The following is a 22493-nucleotide window of genomic DNA, read 5'->3' as shown; positions in this document are numbered from 1 at the left end:
ATTACACTCGGTACACCTATACTCTGCCCTTTTACAAGGTGCACTTCTAATGTGTCCATTTAAACAATACATCTTGACTGAGTCATTATATGCAGTGCACCTCTACAGTGGCCTTTATTGTGGTATTAAATACAGGCCCCAAACGTGAGTTCCATGGTAGTGGTGGGGCAAACTTTGCACACGCAATTACCATTACCTTGTGGTAACACCCCACTATTCCCATCAACTGAGTTAAATCACTAGGAATGAGGAATAATTGTACAGACATACGTTCCTTTATTAACTTAGGCAAAAATAAAGACAGTTCACTAGGTTTTCAGAGGTATATATCGAAATACCTGCTAGGCGTACCCATATAAAAGCATACCTAGGGACTGTTTTTGCTAATTTCATATGATGTGGTAACAACTGATAAGGGAACATCAACAAAGGATCTACTTTTTCTGCCTCTGTCTATATTATAATCGTTCACACTGCACAAACAGGCCTTCATGATATAATTGGCTTTAGAGGCTGCCAATATCTTTCTAAAGTAATCTGTGAAATCAGATGACCAAATTGTAGTCCATGAACGGCCAAAATGTTGATAGCTGGGGCTGAGATTGTGGTGTACTAGTAACCCCGGATCTGGTCTGAACTGAATTGTATTCCACACAACATCGGTTCAACACCATAAACCAATATACCAAAATAAACCATAAACACCATAAACCAATGTGGTCTTTGCAATGCCAGAGCCGCAAGGATTACTTGGCAATGTTCTCTCTTAACCTTGCATAGTAATCTGGGCACCACAGGAAATGCAGGAAAGCAAAGAAAATGTTTCCAGTCCAGTAAATTGCAAAAGACACCACCAGGGGTTCTTGGGCACCTAGAAACACAATATGTATGGAAAGGTGAAGCATTCAGTGTTTTTTTTAGTACATCTGACAACATGTAAACAGTCACTTGGAGCATCTTTCAACAATTTACACATGTTGTTTGCTCTGAAAGGTCAATTATTCAAGAAAAGATACAGTCAACAACCTTTTTGACATAGAAAGGACACCTCTGGAGCCATACACTTTGCGAAAATAAGTCGTGCACAGCCTAGACCAGATGATAGCGCTTTGAAGTGGAAATGGCAACCTGCAACCATAGAGCACAGACATTCTTTGTGACTTGTATGGATCTAAATATTGAAGTCTGCATCCTCTAAATCCAGTGATTCCAAATAACCTATTGTCTTAAGAAACCTGAATATTTTCTGGAATGTGATTAGACAGAAGCGTAATTATTTAGGATATTTCTTTAGCTGTGGCAGATCTAGAATTGGCCAACAATCACCAGATTTTTAGCATCAAAAAGAGTCTGGAGTAGAAACCTTTCCCTTTTCAGACGCAGCAGATCTTCTATAGCTTCTTTCTGTAATACCATGATGATCTCCCCGTTCAGCTCTTTCAGGGGCTGTGCCTTTCCTTCTTCGGTGGATTTACAGGTGGCATGTTTATGAACTTTAAATTCTGTACGTACTTGATAATATCTTGTACCTACCTGTCCTTACTTAAATCTGACTAACAGTTTAGGAAATAGCTTATGCTGCCTCTCATTGGCAGGTGCAAATTGAAGATGGAGAACCGAATTAAGTAAGGCTCAATTCTCTTTGTAACTGAACTGCAGAGGTTGACCTTCTTTTTGTCTTTGTCATAGTTTGTTAGACTGTCAATCATCCAATTTTTGCCAGAATTAATAGTGTGGTGGAAATAAATCCCAGATAACAAAAGACACCAAAGAGGGCAATCTAGCAACACAATGACAAAGGCAAAGAGGAAGTACTTGGAACAGAGGCATCATACTCACTCTATATACCTTGTGATCTCAAAGATTAAGCAACAATGGTGGTTCTACAGTCGGATGCCTGTGATAAAGTGGACAGACTTCCTCATCCTCGAAATCCACATGAGTATCTGAATCATCCGGAGCAATAGCCTTTCCATCATCTTTCTGGTCATTGCCCTCGCTGAAAAAGGCCTCTGTCTGGTCTACGTTGTAATCCTCCTGATCCTATTAGGCTCCTTACTCCATTAAAGAGGCGTATTGCAGCAGTTCTCGTAATGGTTAAAGTGAATTTGGTGAAGCCATAAGCGAATGTGGGGGCATTGTTGATGACAATGGAGAAATGGTGGAAGGTGACGGCTTAAGAGAAATAACAGCTATCCACAGCAAGAAACCATTGCAGCTATCTTCTGTTGTCAATGACATGCTCATTCACTGTGTCCCTGTTGGGTGCGCCAGGCCCGACAAAGCAGTAAAGGCTTAGGGAACTTGTTGACAAAACAGTTGTTGTTGACAATAATTTTGGCGCCAACTGTAATCTCGTCAATGAAGCAGACTTTGGAGGTTGCACTGCTGTCGACAAGTATGGTGAGGCTTGAAGTTACAGAGCTGAGTATGATCTGGTTGTCGTCAAGTTTGAAAGTGCCAAGCTTACCAAGCTCATTTACAAAGAAATGTTCATCTTTTTTCTGGGGCATTTCAGAATCTGGCGGCAGTGACCTCTTGTTAGAGTTGTGGGTATGCTTCTTGGTAACATCACTCCTATTCCCTCTCTCCTTGGCAGGTAGTGGCTGACCAGAAGGCTGACTCTTAGCAGAAGGGTCGGAGGGTCCCTTCACCACTGAGTAAGTCTTCTTTTGTGATTTCTCTGAAACAGATGCTATCTCCAATTTTTGCCTCTTAACCTCAAATCTGATTTTTACTAGAGGATTGTCAGGTGCCTTTCTCTGTCCTTTAGTGTCTCTGCTTTAAAAATCACGAAGTTGTTGTAGCATTTTGGATTCTATGCGAGATGAAAGCAGTAAAAACATTCAGTATGGACAAATTAGAGGCTTGAGATCATTTTTTGTAATCCACAATGTAGTGTTTGTTTACAACATTCATAAAGAATATCAGGGTTGCTTGGAATTATGAACTACAAACTGCTAGCCAACATATACAAAATTCTAAATGTTATTCAGCATGGCAAGTAGGCCATAAACACCTACAACTTGTTCATGGATTATGTATCCTGCTGTACAGCATTTTGAATTGTTAAATTAAATCTACTTAGCCCTGATGAAGCATCAAGCTAAATGATTTTGTTGTGAACACAAGTTGCATAGCAGTATGGAGTTTGTAGCTTATTCGATGCTCAATGGCCATAGCATTCAGCATTCTACAAAAAAAGTAACATCTGCCTAAGGCACCACTTATTAGGTCAGGAACATGTACTGAATTGAGATTATATCCTGGATTAAGTAAACTGCTCTCAAACTCTGCCATTCTGTTACATCACAGTGAAGGGGCAGTAAACTTTAAGCAGCTTCCATCTCTGTACGCCCCCCGAGATCACTGTAGAGACAGGACCTGCTCTTCCTCCAGGCTGCTCTAGATCTGCGTCTGCCAATCACTTGATAAATGAAGTAGTAATAAAAGTGATCAATCAATGACTACAACCCTCATCCTGGATGCCAGTGTCTGCATAGCCTGGAGCAGGTTCATCTCCTGTGACACATTTGTAATCCACTTACTCTGAGGCTTGCACAACATCTTCTGTCATTCCCTTACTCTGAGAACCTACAGCATCTTCTGGCCAAGTCATGTCTCACTTACTCTGTATGCTTCTTCCCACATGTCTGTTACTCTGTACATGTTCACTGTTGCTCTCCAGTCCTTGGCTTCTAGGTAGTGATACTCTGCTTCTCTGTATCGGCCTTCAGCCTCCAGCTCCTGGGGAAAAGACAAGAAACTGTCTGAGAGAAAGTAAACCATAACTTGTAGTGAGAACACAAGGGCCCAGAGATCTAAAAGGCTAATTGCTAGCTCATCAAACCATCTATGGGGGGAGAAACTGCTAAGGGTTCCAGACTAAGCCTCATGAGAGATTTCCAGGGGTATGTCAGTTGAGAGACTCAACTAACAGTGCATAAATGATAAGACATGTACAGCACTGCTCTATAATCACAATCACCTCTAGCACATCTACATGACTCAATAAGCGGCGCTCAAGGAAATAAACACACTGGGTTCAGTATGTTAATGAAGGTTGGCTGGTTTGGCAGAACATGAGGTCTGTAGCAAGGACAATAGAATACAAAGAGTACTTTGATGAATGAGGTTAGGGAGAATCAAGAGTTGCAGTGCTTTATTTCTTTGCTGAGGTATTTAGGTTTTTTGGTGTGTCAGTGGTTGTGACGAACAAGTTACTTACCTTTGGTAACGAATTATCTGGTAGAGACTATCTTGCTGCAGATTCCTTACCTTAGAATTCTCTGGCGTCAGCTTTGAATCTGGAATTTTTCTGCTGAGCAGTACCCTGCGCGAGCCGTCTGGCGGCGTCATTCGGATCTGCGTGTGTCATCCGGCTACACGTGGCATCATCAGCGTCATTGGAGCCATCAACGTCACAACCTTCTATATAGGCACCACCCGGCATGCCTACGTCAGTTCTTTTTCACAACTTCCCACGCCAGAAGCGCAGTCATGGAAGAACCAACTTTTTTCTGATTGTCTGAGCAAAATGACATGCCCTGGAGAAAGGGTACAAATCTGAAAAATAACAGTATATATCCGCAGAGCAGGGAGGCCTAAGTGGGTGTAAGGAATCTGCAGCTAGATAGGGTCTCTACCAGATAATTGGTTACCAAAGATAAGTAACTTGTTCATCTGATAGAGACATCTAGCTGCAGATTCCTTACCTTAGAATAGATACCCAAGCTATAACCTCCTGGAGGTGGGCTGCGAAGATATACTTCACATAAGGAAGCCCTGTAGGACCGAGTGAGCAAAATGGCCCTCTCTTCTCACCTGGCTATCCAGGGAATAGTGTCTTGTGAACGTGTGCAAGGAAGCCCACGTTGCCGCCTGGCAGATGCCTAGAACCAGCACACCTCTAGCTAACACCATGGTAGCAGCTTTGCCCCTTGTAGAGTGAGCTTCCAAGCCCTCAGGAGGCTGTGTCTTAGCCAACGCGTAGCAGATTTTAATACAGAGAACAACCCAGCACAAAATGGTTCTTTTCTGGACTGCCTGACCGTTCTTTACTCCAATGTACCCAACAAAGAGTTGGTCGTCCACCCGGAACTCTTTTGTGCGGTCAAGGTAGAACGACAACGCTTTTTCTGGGTCCAGACGGTGGAGACGCTCCTCTTCTTTTAGAGGGATACGGTGCAGCAAAGAAGGTGGGCAGGGTGATGTTCTCACCCAGATGGAAAGGGTCACCACCTTGGGGAGGAAAGAGGCAAGGGTTCTGAGGGCTCCCTCATCAGGATATATTGTGAGATACGGCGGTTTAGATGATAAAGCCTGCAGCTCACTTACTGTCCTGGCAGATGTGATCGCCGCTAAGTAGGCTGTTTTAATAGAGAGCAGCCAGAGAGGACAATTATGTAAAGGCTCAAAAGGAGCACACATAAGAAAAGTAAGCACTAGATTAAGGTCCCACTGGGGCATAACAAAAGGCGTAGGTGGAAACATATGTACAAGCCCTTTTAAGAATCACTGTATAATAGGAGACTTAAACAAAGATTGTTGATCAGGCAAGCGAAGAAAAGCCGATAAGGCAGAAAGATAGCCCATAAGAGTCCCTAAGGAGAAGATCAATAGACCTCTCTGTACAATATAATACAAAATGTTTCCAACGGCAGGCGTAAACCGTCTTAGTAGAGGGACGCCTGGCTGCCAGAATGACATCACAGACTTTGGGAGGGAGGTCATAAACCATCAACTGCAGCAGCTCAATCTCCACCCATGAAGCCGCTGAGTTGACAGGTTCGGGTGGAGAACCTTCCACTGTTGCTGCGACAGAAGATCCTCCCGAAGAGGCAACCTGATTGGAGGACTGATGCTCATTTTGAGAAGCTCTGGATACCAGACTCTTCGTGCCCAATCCGGAGTCGCTATGATTACTTGGGCCCGGTCGTTCTTGATTTTCTTGAGAACTCTGGGCAGAAGTGGTACAGGCGGAAAGGTGTACAGAAGGACTGAACTCCACTCGCGATGAAAAGCGTCACCTAGCGATAGCCACCTTGGAAACTCCAACGCGCAATACTGCTTACATTGTGCATTCTCTTCGGAGGCGAACAAATCTAACTAAGGCTCTCCCCACTGCTGAAAGAGTCCTTGCGCCACCTCCAAATGGAGACATCATTTGTGATCTGCTAAGCATCTCCGGCTGAGTTCGTCCGCTCTGGCGTTCAGAGAACCTGCCAGGTGTTGAACCACCAGGGTCATGCCCTGCTGTTCCAGCCGTGTCCAGAGACGCAAAGCCTCTTGACAAAGGGTCCACGACCCCACACCACCCTGCTTGTTGCAGTACCACATTGCGGTAGTGTTGTCTGTGAACACCTGCACTATCTTCCCTTTTACAACAGGAAGAAATGCCTTTAATGCTAGCCTGATTGCCAGGAGCTCCAATAAGTTCATATGGAGCCCAGATTCCGCCGGAGATCAGTGACCTATGATCTCCAGCTCTCCCAGATGGCCGCCCCATCCCAGAAGTGACGCATCTGTCACTACCGTTAGATCTGGTTGGGGAAGGGAGAGGAGTCTGCCTTTGACCCAATCGCAGTTCACTAACCACCACTGCAGATCCTTTGCAGTTCCCTCCGAGATCTGAACCATGTCGGTAAGATTTCCCTGATGCTGTGCGCATTGGAACTTCAGGACCCACTGCAGAGCCCTCATATGCCATCTGGCATGTTTGACTAATAGGATGCAGGAAGCCATGAGTCCCAACAGCCTCAGAGTCTATCTCACTGAAATCCAAGATAGAGGCCGAAACATCGGTATCATAACCTGAATATCCTGGACTCGCTGCTCAGGAGGATAGGCCCGAAACTGCACTGTGTCCAGAACTGCTCTGATGAAAGGGAGCTTTTGAGAGGGAGTCATGTGTGACTTCGGCACATTTATAGTGGTCCACCGTAGTCTGAAGGTGAGTGACAAAAGCCTAGGGCGTCAGACCCTTCAACAGCCAGTTGTCAAGGTAGGGGAAGAGTGAAATCCCTAGCCTGCGCGGATGAGCGGCCACCACCGCCATCACTTTGTTGAACACCCGAGGGGCACTGGTGAGACCGAAGGGGAGCACGGTAAACTGAAAGTGGTCGTGGCCCACCTTGAACCACAAGTAACGTCTGTTGACGGGCAGAATGGGGATGTGAAAATACGCATCCTGCAAGTCCAACGCTACCATCCAGTCTCCTTGGTCTAGGGCAGACAAGACCTGAGCAAGAGTGAGCATCTTTAATTTCTTCTTGAGGAAGAGATGGACGTCCCTTAAATCCAGGACAGGGCTGTAAGGAAATGCCTCCTTAGCATGGTTACCCCCTGACTTTTTGTCTTTGCTGATGCCAAGTTTTGATTTGAAAGTGTGCTGGGACCCTGCTAACCAGGCCCCAGCACCAGTGTTCTTTCCCTAAACTGTACCTTTGTCTCCACAATTGGCACAACCCTGGCACCCAGGTAAGTCCCTTGTAACTGGTACCCCTGGTACCAAGGGCCCTGATGCCAGGAAAGGTCTCTAAGGGCTGCAGAAAGTCTTATGCCACCCTGGGGACCCCTCACTCAGCACATGCACACTGCTTGCCAGCTTGTGTGTGCTGGTGGGGAGAAAAGACTAAGCCGACATGGCACTCCCCTCAGGGTGCCATGCCAACCTCACACTGCCGATGGCATAGATAAGTCACCCCTCTAGCAGGCCTTAAAGCCCTAAGGCAGAGTGCACTATACCACAGGTGAGGGCATAGGTGCATGAGCACTATGCCCCTACAGTTTCTAAGCAAAACCTTGGACATTGTAAGTGCAGGGTAGCCATAGGAGTATATGGTCTGGTAATCGGTCATACACGAACTCCACAGCACCATAATGGCTACACTGAAAATTGGGAAGTTTGGTATCAAACTTCTCAGCACAATAAATGCACACTGATGCCAGTGTACATTTTATTGTGAAATACACCCAGAGGACATCTTAGAGATGCCCCCTGAAAACATACCCGACTTCAAGTGTGGGCTGACTAGTTTTGCCAGCCTGCCACACACCAGACATGTTGCTTGCCATATGGGGAGAGTGCCGTTGTCACTCTGTGGCCAGGAACAAAGCCTGTACTGGGTGGAGGTGCTTCTCACCTCCCCCTGCAGGAACTGTAACACCTGGCGGTGAGCCTCAAAGGCTCACCCCCTTTGTTACAGCGCCACAGGGCATCCCAGCTAGAGGAGATGCCCGCCCCGCCGGCCACTGCCCCCACTTTTGGCGGCAAGGCTGGAGGAGATAATGAGAAAAACAAGGAGGAGTCACTCCCCAGTCAGGACTGCCCCTAAGGTGTCCTGAGCTGAGGTGACTCTTACTTTTAGAAATCCTCCCTCTTGCAGATGGAGGATTCCCCCAATAGGATTAGGGATGTGCTCCCCTCCCCACAGGGAGAAGGCACAAAGAGGCTGTAGCCACCCTCAGGGCCAGTAGCTATTGCCTACTGCCCTCCCAGACCTAAACACACCCCTAAATTCTGTATTTAGGGGCTCTCCAGAACCTAGGAAACTAGATTCCTGCAACCTGAAGACGAAGAAGGACTGCTGACCTGAAGCCCTGCAGAGAAGACGGAGACGATGACTGCTTTGGCCCCAGCCCCACCGGCCTGTCTCCCCACTTCAAGAAAAACTACAACAGCAATGCATCCAACAGGGACCAGCGACCTCTGAAGCCTCAGAGGACTGCCCTGCATCTAAAAGGACCAAGAAACTCCCGAGAACAGTGGCCCTGTTCAACAAAACTGCAACTTTGCAACAAAGAAGCAACTTTTAAAGACCACACGTTTCCCGCCGGAAGCGTGAGACTTTCCACTCTGCACCCGACGCCCCCGGCTCGACCTGCGGAAAACTAACACTACATGGAGGACTCCCCGGCGACTGCGAACCCGTGAGTAGCCAGAGTTGACCCCCCTGAGCCCCCACAGCGACTCCTGCAGAGGAAATCCAGAGGCTCCCCCCTGACCGCAACTGCCTGCTTCAAGGAACCAGACGCCTGGAAACCACACTGCACCTGCAGCCCCCAGGACCTGAAGGAACTGAACTCCAGTACAGGAGTGACCCCCAGGCGACCCTCTGCCTAGCCCAGGTGGTGGCTACCCCGAGGAGCCCCCCTGTGCCTGCCTGCATCATTGAAGAGACCCCCGGGTCTCCCCATTGATTCCTATTGAAAACCCAGTGCCTGTTTGCACTCTGCACCCTTCCGCCCCAGCACCGCTGAGGGTGTACTTCCTGTGCCTGCTTGTGTCCCCCCCAGTGCCCTCCAAAACCACCCTGGTCTGCCCTCCGAAGTCGCAGGTACTTAGCTGCTGGCAGACTGGAACCGGGGCACCCCTATTTCCATTGAAGCCTATGTGTTTTGGGCACCACTTTGTCCTCTGCACCTGACTGGTCCTGAACTGCTGGTGTGGCAACTTTGGGGTTGCCTTGAACCCCCAACGGTGGGCTACCTTGGACCCAACTTTGAACCCTGTAAGTGTTTTACTTACCTGTGAACTTAACATTTACTTACCTCCCCCGGGAACTGTTGATTTTTGCACTGTGTCCACTTTTAAAATTGCTTATTGCCATTTTTGCCAAGACTGTACATGCTATTGTGATAATTCAAAGTTCCTAAGATACCTGAGTGAAATACCTTTCATTTAAAGTATTGTTTGTAAATCTTGAACCTGTGGTTCTTAAAATAAACTAAGAAAATATATTTTTCTATATAAAAACCTATTGGCCTGGAATTGTCTTTCAGTTTGTGTTCCTCATTTAACGTCTGTGTGTGTACAACAAATGCTTAACACTACCCTCTGATAAGCCTACTGCTTGACCACACTACCGCAAAATAGAGCATTAGAATTATCTCTTTTTGCCACTATCTTTCCTCTAAGGGGAACCCTTGGACTCTGTGCACACTATTTCTTACTTTGAAATAGTATATACAGAGCCAACTTCCTACAAGGACAAAGGCCCTTCTTTTTGGGAATCAGAAAGTAGCGGGAATAACAACCAGTGCCTACTTCTGACATTGGGACCCTTTCTATGGCTCCCTTGGCTAAGAGAGCCGCAACTTCCTCACGGAGAAAGATCAAATGATCCTCTATCAGACGTTCTTTTAATGGAGGCTTCAAGGGAGGGAAAGACTGGAAGGGGAGGGAATAACCCTTCTGTATGATCTGCAAGACACATTTGTCCGATGTTATAGACTGCCAGTGAGGAAGATGAAATTGAATGCTCCCTCCAACTGGACAGACATGGTCTTGCAAAACCATACTAGGAGGGCTTGGGCGCTGCAGAAGAGGGGGGCTGGGTGGTGGCCGACCTCGGGCCAGACCCTATGGGTCTGGCGGTACCACAACTTTGTCCTCGCATGCGATGCTGTGAAACCAGAGGACGGTGGCTAACCTGTGGCTGGCGTGGTACCGCACCCTTTCCGAAGCCTCAAAAGGGATGATAGACAGACTGCTCAAGTCCCAAGGATCTGTCTGTAGCTCGAGAATCCTTGAACCTCTCCAGCGCAGAGTCTGCCTTCTCACCAAAAAGGCGAGAGCCATCAAAAGGCATGTTCATCAAACTCGACTGGACATCCCCCGAAAGGCCAATAGAACGTTGCCAGGCGTGGCGACAGAGGGCCACTGTAGAAGAAATCGCCGTCCCCAGCGAGTCGGTCGTGTCCAAGCCACACCTGATGGTAAACTTGGCTGCATCTCTCCCATCCTTGACAGCCTGGGTGAGAGTGTCCCGTACTCCCTCTGGGACCTGGGGCAGCACCTGTGCCACTGTATCCCATAAAGTATGGGAAAAACAGCCCAATGGCGAAGAGGTGTTTACCAACCTCAATGACAGGCTGGAGGAAGAAAATAACTTCTTTCCAAGTTGGTCCAGCCTCTTGGATTCCCTATCCGGAGGGGCGGAAGGGAAGGCACCACGGGAAGTGGAGGCTTGGACCACCAAGCTCTCCGGGGTGGGGTGCTGAGTCATGTAACTAGTGTGGTTTGGAGCAGGTCTATGGCGGCAGCAGATTGCCCTATTCACAAGAGCCCCTGTGCTGGGTTTGGACCATGTTCCCCAGAAGGGCATCTGTGAGGGCTCCATTGAAGGGTGATATCGGCTCTGATGTAGCAAAACCCGGCTGAAGCACCTCTGTCAGGATATTAGTCCTGACTGGCACCGTCGGCAAGTCTAGGTCCAAGACCTCAGCTGCCATACGCACCACCATGGCACCACCGTGGCATAAGGTGCATCCTCCTCCGTAACCACAGCGGGAGGAGAGAGCATGCCAGCAACTGGAGAAGTATCCAGTCCACTGGCTTCCCCTAGAGCCTCATACCAGTCCTGTTCATGCTCCAATCCATATTCTAAAAGGTACTCAGAACCCTCCCACTCCTCTCCTGTGCCTGGCTGTTCTGAATAAGCCTCAGGCATTGATCTGGGCCTAATTGGCGCTGAAGTCTGAATCGGCGCCATACGATGTTGTTCCGGCTACGGATCATCCGGAATGAGGATGGGGCTACCACCACCAGTGGGCGCCGGTGGTGGAGGGAGCTTCAACGTCTGGCCCGGCGCTGGAGGCCGTCGACTGTAAGAAAGAGGCACCAGTCTGGATCTGCTATCGGATCCCGGGGTCCCCAACGGCGTCGAAGCCACTGACTTCGAATCCGATGGGGCTCCTGCTAACCCGTGGGGCCTGAAGACCCACCGGAGGGTGCAGCCCGCTCAAAAATAAGGCGCATAGCTGCATAAAATTCTTTGATTTGAGTTGGGGTCGCTCTGGTCCCCGGAAAGGGGGAAGACGCAGAGTCGGCCCTGGCTCCGAACGTCGACGTTCCCTGGAAGCCTCGTCAGCCGACGGGCATGGTGAAGTCGAATTCCGCTTGGACGACGACTTCTTTTTGTGCCTTTTTACCTGAATGCCCGAAGACCTCGAAGGCGAGGAAGATGACTTGGGGCTCCTGGAGCGGTGCCTAAACCTACTCCTAGAGAGGGACTGTGATCTCCTCAGAGTCGCTCTATCCAAAGACGGCTGGGGGGCCGCTAGAAGCTTGAGAGATCTCTCTCTCAAGGCCTTCGGAGCCATGGCCCAACAGTCGGAACACAACTTCGAATCGTGGTCCTTCTCAAGTCACCAGAGACACACCCCTGGTGTGGATCCGTAACCGACATGGTGTGATGACATGCACCATATGGTTTAAATCCAGTCTTTCTCGAAGACATCGCTCAGACAATCGAAAAAAAAAAATCTTCAACAAAAACATCGTAAAAAGGGTTGCTCTTTCCGGATCTGCGCTTAACCGGCACGGAAGGAAAAGAACTGACGTACGTGCGCCGGAGTGGTGCCTATATAGAAGGTCGTGACATCACAGACAGCTCCAACGAGGCTGACGACGCCACACGGACCCGGACGACACACGCGGATCCGAACGACGCGACCCAATGGTGCGCGCAGGGTACTACTCAACAGAAACATTTCGGATTCGAAGCTGACGCCAGGGAATTCTAAGGTAAGGAATCTACAGCTAGAAGTCTCTATCAGATCATAGAGTCTCTGCTCAAATAATTGAAAACTGATTCCTACTTGGTCTCCCATAATAGTCTGCTCTAAGGAGTCGATCTGACTCCATTCTGAAGCATGCATATGCAACATAAACCTAAGAAACAAAATAAGGATGGGCATTGCTTTTATCAATCTGGTGGCAAACTACTGTTACAGGCAAGTAATGTTTTTTCCTGGTGCTATAGACCTTGCCCAGATTTACGAGCTGTAAACAGTGCACAGAAAGTGTGGATGGAACTAAAAGTGATAGCTGTAGCTGAGACAAACTGTTCACTTTAATTTAACTTGCCACACTTGTTGGGTCACAAAGACACCAGGAGCCAGTAAAAAAAATAGAACGCCTTTGTAATATTGCAGTACATTCAGGCATTTGCAAGTAATGATTATTCAGTAAGTAAAGACAGACTGGAAAATAATATCTAGAAAATTACTTTGTCCTTAGGGGATACCTATTTCAGTGAGGAACTGATCGCAGTACATTTACTAATCTTCATGGGAAACATAAGAGAAGAACTAACTGAATAGTTAAGTACGGATGCCCAAGCTTTATAGCAATTTTAGCTGAATGTGGTGCATTATAAAATGAAGCAAGATAAGTTGGTCAGAGTTAAGCATTCTACTGGAGTTGGAAAAATACCTTCAACGAGTGCCTAGGTAACCAGATGCCAGGAGGTTTCAAACAGATGAACAATTAATTGGATGTTTTATGCTGGTAAGATGTCATGACAATAGTTGCTGGGTTTAAGCTCCTTAATCATCTTTCATGATCCTTTTAGATTGAAAGGCTCAAGGTGTTCAAAGTGAACACTGATTTTATACAAATGATTGATCGGTGGATGGTTTGGTACTATACATCATCAACAACAAAAGTATATTTCGGTTTAGGTAAAACCATAAACACAACTGTGAGTTAAAACAACAAATAAACAATGCAATTACACTGTAGTGTAGATTCAGTACATGGGGAGCAATGATGTTCCAGGAATCTGCTTATTATAAATCATGTCTCTTAATTCAACAGCAGCACACAAACATAAATCATATGGAAACAAAGTAACAGACAAGATAATAATTATACAGATGTAGAAATCTGTCTTAAACGGGTAAAGTCTCGGGATCTCAGCAAAGGGACAATAAATTGTTGGCAAGCAGTTTTATAAAATTTGCAACAAAAAAAGGGCATTGAACATTGCTGTGATGACTGATCATAAGAATAGAAAATAGAAAAATCAAACAAAGCCAGCCTTTTGGTAAGGATAACACAAAATGCATAGACCAAATCTAAATTTGGTTAACAACCAATGCTCATATGCATTAGAGATAAAATACAAGCAACATGCATACCATCTTCCTATGAGATAAACAGCTGTTTGCCCAAAGCTTTTTTTTTTTCCATGTACCAGGGTTGTGTAAATAAATCGGGTGTTCCCAAATCATCACATAATTTCTTTAAATATTTGAATCATGGGATTTTTAGGCAAGTGACAAAAGTGGCGCTAATTTAATATAATGCTCCAGATACTTCATGCCTAATTCCTCATGAAACAACAAGGAAAAGTCCACTACAGAACGTATTTTCCTCTGTCTGCAAAATGGAAAAATGAATATAGACACAAATGCCAGCACCAGAGGACAAGAACTTGCTTTTCGAAATTTCAATCATGTACTCTAATGGTTTATTGCCCATTTTATCTGCACAATAAGAAAACATGTTTATAAAAGTGCCCTCTATAGAGCTAAAACCAGAATTGTCAAAAGAAAACCCAAGATAAGATAACACAGCCACTCTGTCTATAGTGATTTTTTTAAAATATTGAATAGTCTGGCTCTGATGTTGCTTAAGTCGATGGTCATAATGTAAGTATTGTAAAAATCAAGATCTTCAACAAAGTAAACATATTCTTCAACTCATTCACCATTCAGGCATCAGTTCTGCATCCTCGGCATATAGGAGGACTGAGATAGCCTGATTCCTTACATTTCGTATGATTGGGCCTGTTCCCTTTAATGAACTCCTCAGACCATTAGTAAATAAGATAATGAAAGGTGTAAAAGGTGAGGGTTTAGTACACATCATTGATGTACACCTCTGACTAAGAAAAAGGCCCTTGAAAGTTTCCTATTAGGACCAGATCAGCATAAAAAAATTAAAACATCCTTACCCACTCTCATGTTTGTAAGGATAGACCAATGATTAGCCCTATTGTTTCAGTCAAAGGTTGATCCTACATCCATTAATGCAAGATGTAAAAAGACACCGAGCCATCACATATTTGAAAAGTTGACTGGTCCCTAAACTGCCCTGAAAGCCACATTGTGTCTCCACTAAATTATTTTTTATCTAAAGCCCAAGTCAAAATTGTTTCCATGATGACTTCCAGCAATATTCTCAAGTACAAATATCAAAGGAATTGGATGATAACATCTCACCTTTCGTCCTTCTTAAAAACACTGCTACAGTGTCTTGCCTTTTGTGACCTATTGGCTTTGCTAATGTTTGCTGATGCTACGCAGCATCGGTAACAAAAAGAAGTAAAAAAGAACATAAGGATGTGATGACATGGTAATGTCAGTTTGTTGGAAAATGCATTTGTGATCACATTTGTGCATGCATGTATCATCACGCAAATGTGCGCATGTTCACCACACATGAACGTGTCTACAAAATGACGTGGGGGCACATTTTTTTTAAAATTTGCTGATAAAAGATGGATAGGTAGATTAAAAAAATAATTACATTTCCCTACTGTGAAATTGCTTTTGTGTAAGACAGATGGGGCCCCCAAGCAAAAAAATAAATAAATAAATAAATAATAAACAAAAAGGATCATAGGGATGGAAAGGTACAGAGGAGAGGGTGGGGGAGGGTCAGGTGGAAGGGAAGCAGGAGTGAGTGGGCGCGGGGAGGGGAAAATTTGCACAAGAGGGAGTGACACACATGAGGTGGGAAGAAGCACACAAGAGAGCAACAGGGAGCGTTGGGGAGTTTGGCAGTGGAGAAGCACGCAAGAAAGAGTGAGCAGCATGTGAGGAAGAGAGCAACATAATGGGTGGGGTGAGAAGCACATGAGGGAGAAAGCAATGGGTACAGCAGGGAAGTTTGGCAAAGGGAGAAGCCCATAGAAAGAGAGAGCAGCACACAACGGAGATAACAATACAGAGTAGAGCAGAGGAAATTTTATGTGGCAAGGGAGGGAAGCGCACGAGGGAGAGTGCTGGAAAACACAGGCACTCTCAGTGAATGCTTAACTAAAGGGAAAACAAAAGTAGTTCGCTATAAGTGAAGAGTGCAAGAAGCCAATCAAAAGTATGGTAAAGAGGCTATGCTCCAGAGGAGGTAAACATAAGAATTGAATGGGAAGCCATTGGTAAGAAGCAATGGACAGAGACCATAAAGCCAACCAATGGTAAGCAATGGGCAGGCTCTAAACCCCCTTTAAGGTTTTGGTAATGTCCAAGAAAGGCCTTACGCAACCAAACAGCATGCACTATCTGGTAGGCAAGACCTAAAAATGGGGACACTAATGGAGAGTTAGCAAGATTTGGGAATGTCAAACTTACTAGCTGCTTTTAAATCACTACTAATGAAAAACTTACTTATCTTTGTTAACATCTTTTCTGTTAGAGACTATCTAGCAGCAGAGTCCTTACCTTAGAATATTCCCCAGGCATCAGATTGGATTCAGATGTTTTTTTAGCAGTACCTCTGTGTGCCAGCAGATGGCGTCGTTTGGTTCCAGGCTGGTGCCATCTGAACCCGAAATGACGTGCCTACATAGGCACCACCTTAGTTCCCTGCTGTCAGTTCCTTTTCGCAACTTTCTACGCCAGGAGCGTGAAGCCACGATGATGACTGACAACTGGTGGTAATTTCTAAGGCCCTTTTAAGGAAGATCCTCACAATGTAATCAGTTCACGCAGCAGGAAGAATGGAAGGGTCATTATGTACTCTGCAGCTAGATAGTCTCTCTATCAGATAAGGCGTTATGCAAGGTAAGTGGCTTGTTCATCTGATAAAGACTTCTAGACGCAGATTACTTATCTTAGAATAGATACACAAGCAATGCTTCCCGAGAGGTGGGTCTGCACAACTGAATTAAACCAGGAGGTCCTGCCGGACTGAACAGGCAAAGTGCCCGTCAAGACGGACATTCCTGTCCAGGCAATGGCTGCAACTTTGGCTCTGCTGGAATGAGTACACACGCAGTCACAACCTTCAGGAGGAAGGAGGTATGTGCCGGGAAAACCAGCTCGTCAGGATAGCAGGTGGTATAAGGATGTTACACAGAGTGCCTGCAATTCGCTGACCCACCTGGCCGATGTAATGGCACTAGAAAAGCAGTCTTGATAGTTAATAACCTCAGAGGGCAGTTGTGTAGCAGCTCACAGGACGGGCACACCAAACAGTTCAAGACCAGATTTAAGTTGCCCTGGGGCATGATGAATGGCCTTTCACGAAACGTGTTAATAATGTTTGAGGAACCTAGCCACAACACATGACGGCAGCTGACGGCAACTGCAAAAATGCTAAAATGACTGATAAATAGTTGTTAACTTTACCCTAGCAGAGCTCTGTTGGGCCAAGGATAGAAAAAACAGAAGAACCCGAGAAAGGGGTACAGAAAGAGGCTTGATTTTCCTAGATGCAGAGCATGCCACAAATTAGCCCGTGCAGCAGGTGTATACGGACTTGTTGGAGGGACACCTAGCTGTCAGAATAACATCACTGATTTCTGGGGGAAGGTCAGAAGCTGTTGAAAGAGCACATAGTGAACTGGTCTGACCTCCACTTCCTGAACCAGGGGCCACAATAACCGGAATCCTCCATTACTAGCACAAGGACTCTATGCTCCAATGGGCATTATATAATACAGTGGTCCATCACGGAGATCAGATATTTATAATATTCCAAGATTATACCCAGAAGGTACAAAACACTTCATTGAAATTCAGCAGTAACTGAGAGCCATGATTTTAAAATACATACTGCTATTCCAAGCCAAGCTGAAGGTATTGTATGGCAGTCAATAACATTTTTGCCATAACTCAGATGAAGTGTGGGAATGACTTGAAATCTGAAACAGAGCCACACCAAAATCACACTTTAACAGATCCAGGATATCCCACAATGATCAGATCTAGCCACAGATTCAATACTTTAGAATCTGCCCCGGGTGCAAGCCTGGATCTGGAAACTTTTTTCCCCATAGCATACATGCATGTAGGAAGAGGGCATTGCATGACTCCTTATCAACATTGTCCAACAGATGTGATGTCAGAGGAGCCTATATAACCCCCTCACCGACGTCTGTTTCTTCCGTGACTATTTGCAGTGCTCAAAATATGAAGACACATACAGAAACTGTCTATCGAATCAGTGTGCTAGAACAAAAGACACCTGTAAGGAAATGCCTCCTTGGCATGGTTGCCCCCTGACTTTTTGCCTTTGCTGATGCTATGTTTACAATTGAAAGTGTGCTGAGGCCTGCTAACCAGGCCCCAGCACCAGTGTTCTTTCCCTAACCTGTACTTTTGTATCCACAATTGGCAGACCCTGGCATCCAGATAAGTCCCTTGTAACTGGTACTTCTAGTACCAAGGGCCCTGATGCCAAGGAAGGTCTCTAAGGGCTGCAGCATGTCTTATGCCACCCTGGAGACCTCTCACTCAGCACAGACACACTGCTTGCCAGCTTGTGTGTGCTAGTGAGGACAAAACGAGTAAGTCGACATGGCACTCCCCTCAGGGTGCCATGCCAGCCTCTCACTGCCTATGCAGTATAGGTAAGACACCCCTCTAGCAGGCCTTACAGCCCTAAGGCAGGGTGCACTATACCATAGGTGAGGGTACCAGTGTATGAGCATGGTACCCCTACAGTGTCTAAACAAAACCTTAGACATTGTAAGTGCAGGGTAGCCATAAGAGTATATGGTCTGGGAGTTTGTCAAACACGAACTCCACAGCACCATAATGGCTACACTGAAAACTGGGAAGTTTGGTATCAAACTTCTCAGCACAATAAATGCACACTGATGCCAGTGTACATTTTATTGCAAAATACACCCCAGAGGGCACCTTAGAGGTGCCCCCTGAAACTTAACCGACTGTCTGTGTAGGCTGACTAGTTCCAGCAGCCTGCCACACTAGAGACATGTTGCTGGCCCCATGGGGAGAGTGCCTTTGTCACTCTGAGGCCAGTAACAAAGCCTGCACTGGGTGGAGATGCCAACACCTCCCCCAGGCAGGAGCTGTGACACCTGGCGGTGAGCCTCAAAGGCTCACCCCTTTGTCACAGCCCAGCAGGGCACTCCAGCTTGCTGGAGTTGCCCGCCCCCTCCGGCCACGGCCCCCACTTTTGGCGGCAAGGCTGGAGGGAACAAAGAAAGCAACAAGGAGGAGTCACTAGCCAGTCAGGACAGCCCCTAAGGTGTCCTGAGCTGAGGTGACTAACTTTTAGAAATCCTCCATCTTGCAGATGGAGGATTCCCCCAATAGGGTTAGGATTGTGACCCCCTCCCCTTGGGAGGAGGCACAAAGAGGGTGTACCCATCCTCAGGGCTAGTAGCCATTGGCTACTAACCCCCCAGACCTAAACACGCCCTTAAATTTAGTATTTAAGGGCTACCCTGAACCCTAGAAAATCAGATTCCTGCGACAACAAGAAGAAGGACTGCCCAGCTGAAAACCCCTGCAGAGGAAGACCAGAAGACAACAACTGCCTTGGCTCCAGAAACTCACCGGCCTGTCTCCTGCCTTCCAAAGAACTCTGCTCCAGCGACGCCTTCCAAAGGGACCAGCGACCTCTGAATCCTCTGAGGACTGCCCTGCTTCGACGACGACAAGAAACTCCAGAGGACAGCGGACCTGCTCCAAAAAGACTGCAACTTTGTTTCAAGAAGCAGCTTTAAAGAACCCTGCAACTCCCCGCAAGAAGCGTGAGACTTGCAACACTGCACCCGGCGACCCCGACTCGGCTGGTGGAGAACCAACACCTCAGGGAGGACCCCCGGACTACTCTCCGACTGTGAGTACCAAAACCTGTCCCCCCTGAGCCCCCACAGCGCCGCCTGCAGAGGGAATCCCGAGGCTTCCCCTGACCGCGACTCTCTGAAACCTAAGTCCCGACGCCTGGAAAAGACCCTGCACCCGCAGCCCCCAGGACCTGAAGGACCGGACTTTCACTGGAGAAGTGACCCCCAGGAGTCCCTCTTCCTTGCCCAAGTGGAGGTTTCCCCGAGGAAGCCCCCCCTTGCCTGCCTGCAGCGCTGAAGAGATCCGTTGGTCTCGCATAGACTAACATTGCAAACCCGACGCTTGTTTCTACACTGCACCCGGCCGCCCCCGCGCTGCTGAGGGTGAAATTTCTGTGTGGGCTTGTGTCCCCCCCGGTGCCCTACAAAACCCCCCTGGTCTGCCCTCCGAAGACGCGGGTACTTACCTGCAAGCAGACCGGAACCGGGGCACCCCCTTCTCTCCATTCTAGCCTATGCGTTTTGGGCACCACTTTGAACTCTGCACCTGACCGGCCCTGAGCTGCTGGTGTGGTGACTTTGGGGTTGCTCTGAACCCCCAACGGTGGGCTACCTTGGACCAAGAACTGAACCCTGTAAGTGTCTTACTTACCTGGTAAAACTAACAAAAACTTACCTCCCCCAGGAACTGTGAAAATTGCACTGTGTCCACTTTTGAAATAGCTATTTGTCAATAACTTAAAAAGTATACATGCAATTGAAATGATTCAAAGTTCCTAATGTACTTACCTGCAATACCTTTCAAACAAGATATTACATGTTAAATTTGAACCTGTGGTTCTTAACATAAACTAAGAAAATATATTTTTCTATAACAAAACCTATTGGCTGGATTTGTCTCTGAGTGTGTGTACCTCATTTATTGTCTATGTGTATGTACAACAAATGCTTAACACTACTCCTTGGATAAGCCTACTGCTCGACCACACTACCACAAAATAGAGCATTAGTATTATCTATTTTTACCACTATTTTACCTCTAAGGGGAACCCTTGGACTCTGTGCATGCTATTCCTTACTTTGAAATAGCACATACAGAGCCAACTTCCTACAACACCCCTGTATCAAGTAATCACAGAATTTTTAATTCAAAGTGTAGATTTCCATTAAGAAATCTCTGAGACCAAAGAGGTCTCCGTTCCCAGAGCACGAAGGGTGGGTGGTTTGTTAAGAAATCTGCTGCTATATCCGGTCTCCTCCAAATAATGTGTTACTGAAGGTAAGTAACTTTTCATCTGATAGAGACATCTAGTCACAGATTCCTTACTTTAGCATCAGAAAACAATCTCATAACAACCCGGAGGAGGGACTGCAAACTGAGACCTTCAAAAAAGTCTGACTATCAGAAAACTGGTCTATAGCAACAGAAAAAGACCAGGCAATCATAATTAAGGTGAGTAATAATATGCTCTATGACATCACAACCTGTGGAGGGAACCACAGGTAAATAAAACCATAAAACATAAAAAAACATGGGATAAGTTCATCCATGTTAGTGTGCCAAATGTGTAATACGCGTCCCAACAATAAGGAGAGTCTCTAACCAGAAGAAAACTGGTCTAGTACAAAAGAAACAGACTGTGCATTCATAAGAATACCCATGAGGAAACACATACTCTTTACTAAAAGAACTGCGTAAAGGACCACAGTAAGAAAAAGCCATAAAAACGTTGAGAGCAAGGAAATGGCATCATCCATCATTAAGACCATTAAAAATCTGTACCTAATATAAAACTGGTCTAGAACAATTCAAAAAGATCGGGTACTCATAATAAGTGAGCCCTAACAAATGTCACCACATAAGAATCTGTTTAGTAAACAGACACCCTTAGTGCTATATAATTCTTATAAAGAACCATAAGTCGTCCTGAATAAAAAGAGGATTATCTTTAAAAAGTTTGTGAGAGAAATTAAATAATAATCTGACCCTACCATGGAGTTAGTAATATTACAAGTTCCTTACAAGGGATACTAGACCTTATCTCACAAGTTAGAAAAATAACTTTCTGCAGAGGGAGCAACTCTGCACCCCTAAATAAATGTAAAAAAAAAAAAAAAAGAAGATCGCCAGGCATACAATACTGAACTTAGAGTAAGGTACATATCTTGAAGGTATCAACGCTTGAGCAGTCACACTTCTTCAGAGTTAAGTAACGACATTACCTTTATATCAGGTATTGTACATGGAACAGACATAAAACTGAAAAAGCCTCACAGCTTTGCATAAACATGGCTCAACTGTGAAACAAGTGAAGAGAAATAAATTCCTACAATCTGGTACAGGAGGTATTAACTAGGCAAAAGGGTAGAAAGGAACCCAGCTAACTTGTTGTTCAACCCCTACTGTCACAAAACCACCCGTGCACCAAATAAATGAGCACCATCAAAAGGCAATTAATCAATGTGGCTTGAACTCACTCCAAAAATCCAGAGGGGCGTAACCACGCATGGCGATGTAGTGCCATTGACGAGGCCGTGGCCCGAACCACAGAGTCAGTAGTATCCAACCCGCAGTGAATGATTAGTTTAGCTCTTGCTGGCGTCTTGAATTATAGGGTCAAGAGTGCTCTTGATATCATCCGGAAGCATAGGCAAGATGCTTGCCAATGAGTCCCATAATGAATGTGAGAAACGTCCAGGAAAGCAGGACGTATTAACAGAGCATGAAGCAGAACTTGTGGTGTTAAAAATATGTCTGCCAAAAACGTCCAGACTCCTGGAATCTCTGTCAGATGGGACATGTCAGAGAGACTCAATATCATAGAAGGCTGAAGCAGCGTGCACCACCAAACTACGATGTAGGATGTCTAATGAGGCAAGTCGAATCACCCGGGCAGGTCGGTGCCTATGAGACGTAGCCCGATCAACAGAGGTCCCTGT

The 22493-nt window shown here is 46.1% G+C and overlaps 1 protein-coding gene across 2 annotated transcripts in view; it reads right to left on the bottom strand.

The window, feature by feature from the left end:
- IFT172 (intraflagellar transport 172) overlaps positions 1 to 22493 on the bottom strand; it is a 589829-nt gene that overhangs the window by 262079 nt on the left and 305257 nt on the right. For both annotated transcript variants that reach the window (XM_069233572.1, XM_069233571.1), the window contains exon 29: positions 3631 to 3747. In XM_069233572.1, coding sequence (XP_069089673.1) covers positions 3631 to 3747 — 117 coding nt within the window. The remainder of the gene's footprint in view (positions 1 to 3630; positions 3748 to 22493) is intronic.

Source organism: Pleurodeles waltl, chromosome 5 (genome assembly GCF_031143425.1).
Source record: "Pleurodeles waltl isolate 20211129_DDA chromosome 5, aPleWal1.hap1.20221129, whole genome shotgun sequence".
NCBI classification, from domain to species: Eukaryota; Metazoa; Chordata; class Amphibia; order Caudata; family Salamandridae; genus Pleurodeles; species Pleurodeles waltl.
The sequence above is the reverse complement of the archived record's forward strand: the minus strand, read 5'-3'. Positions and strand labels throughout refer to the sequence as shown.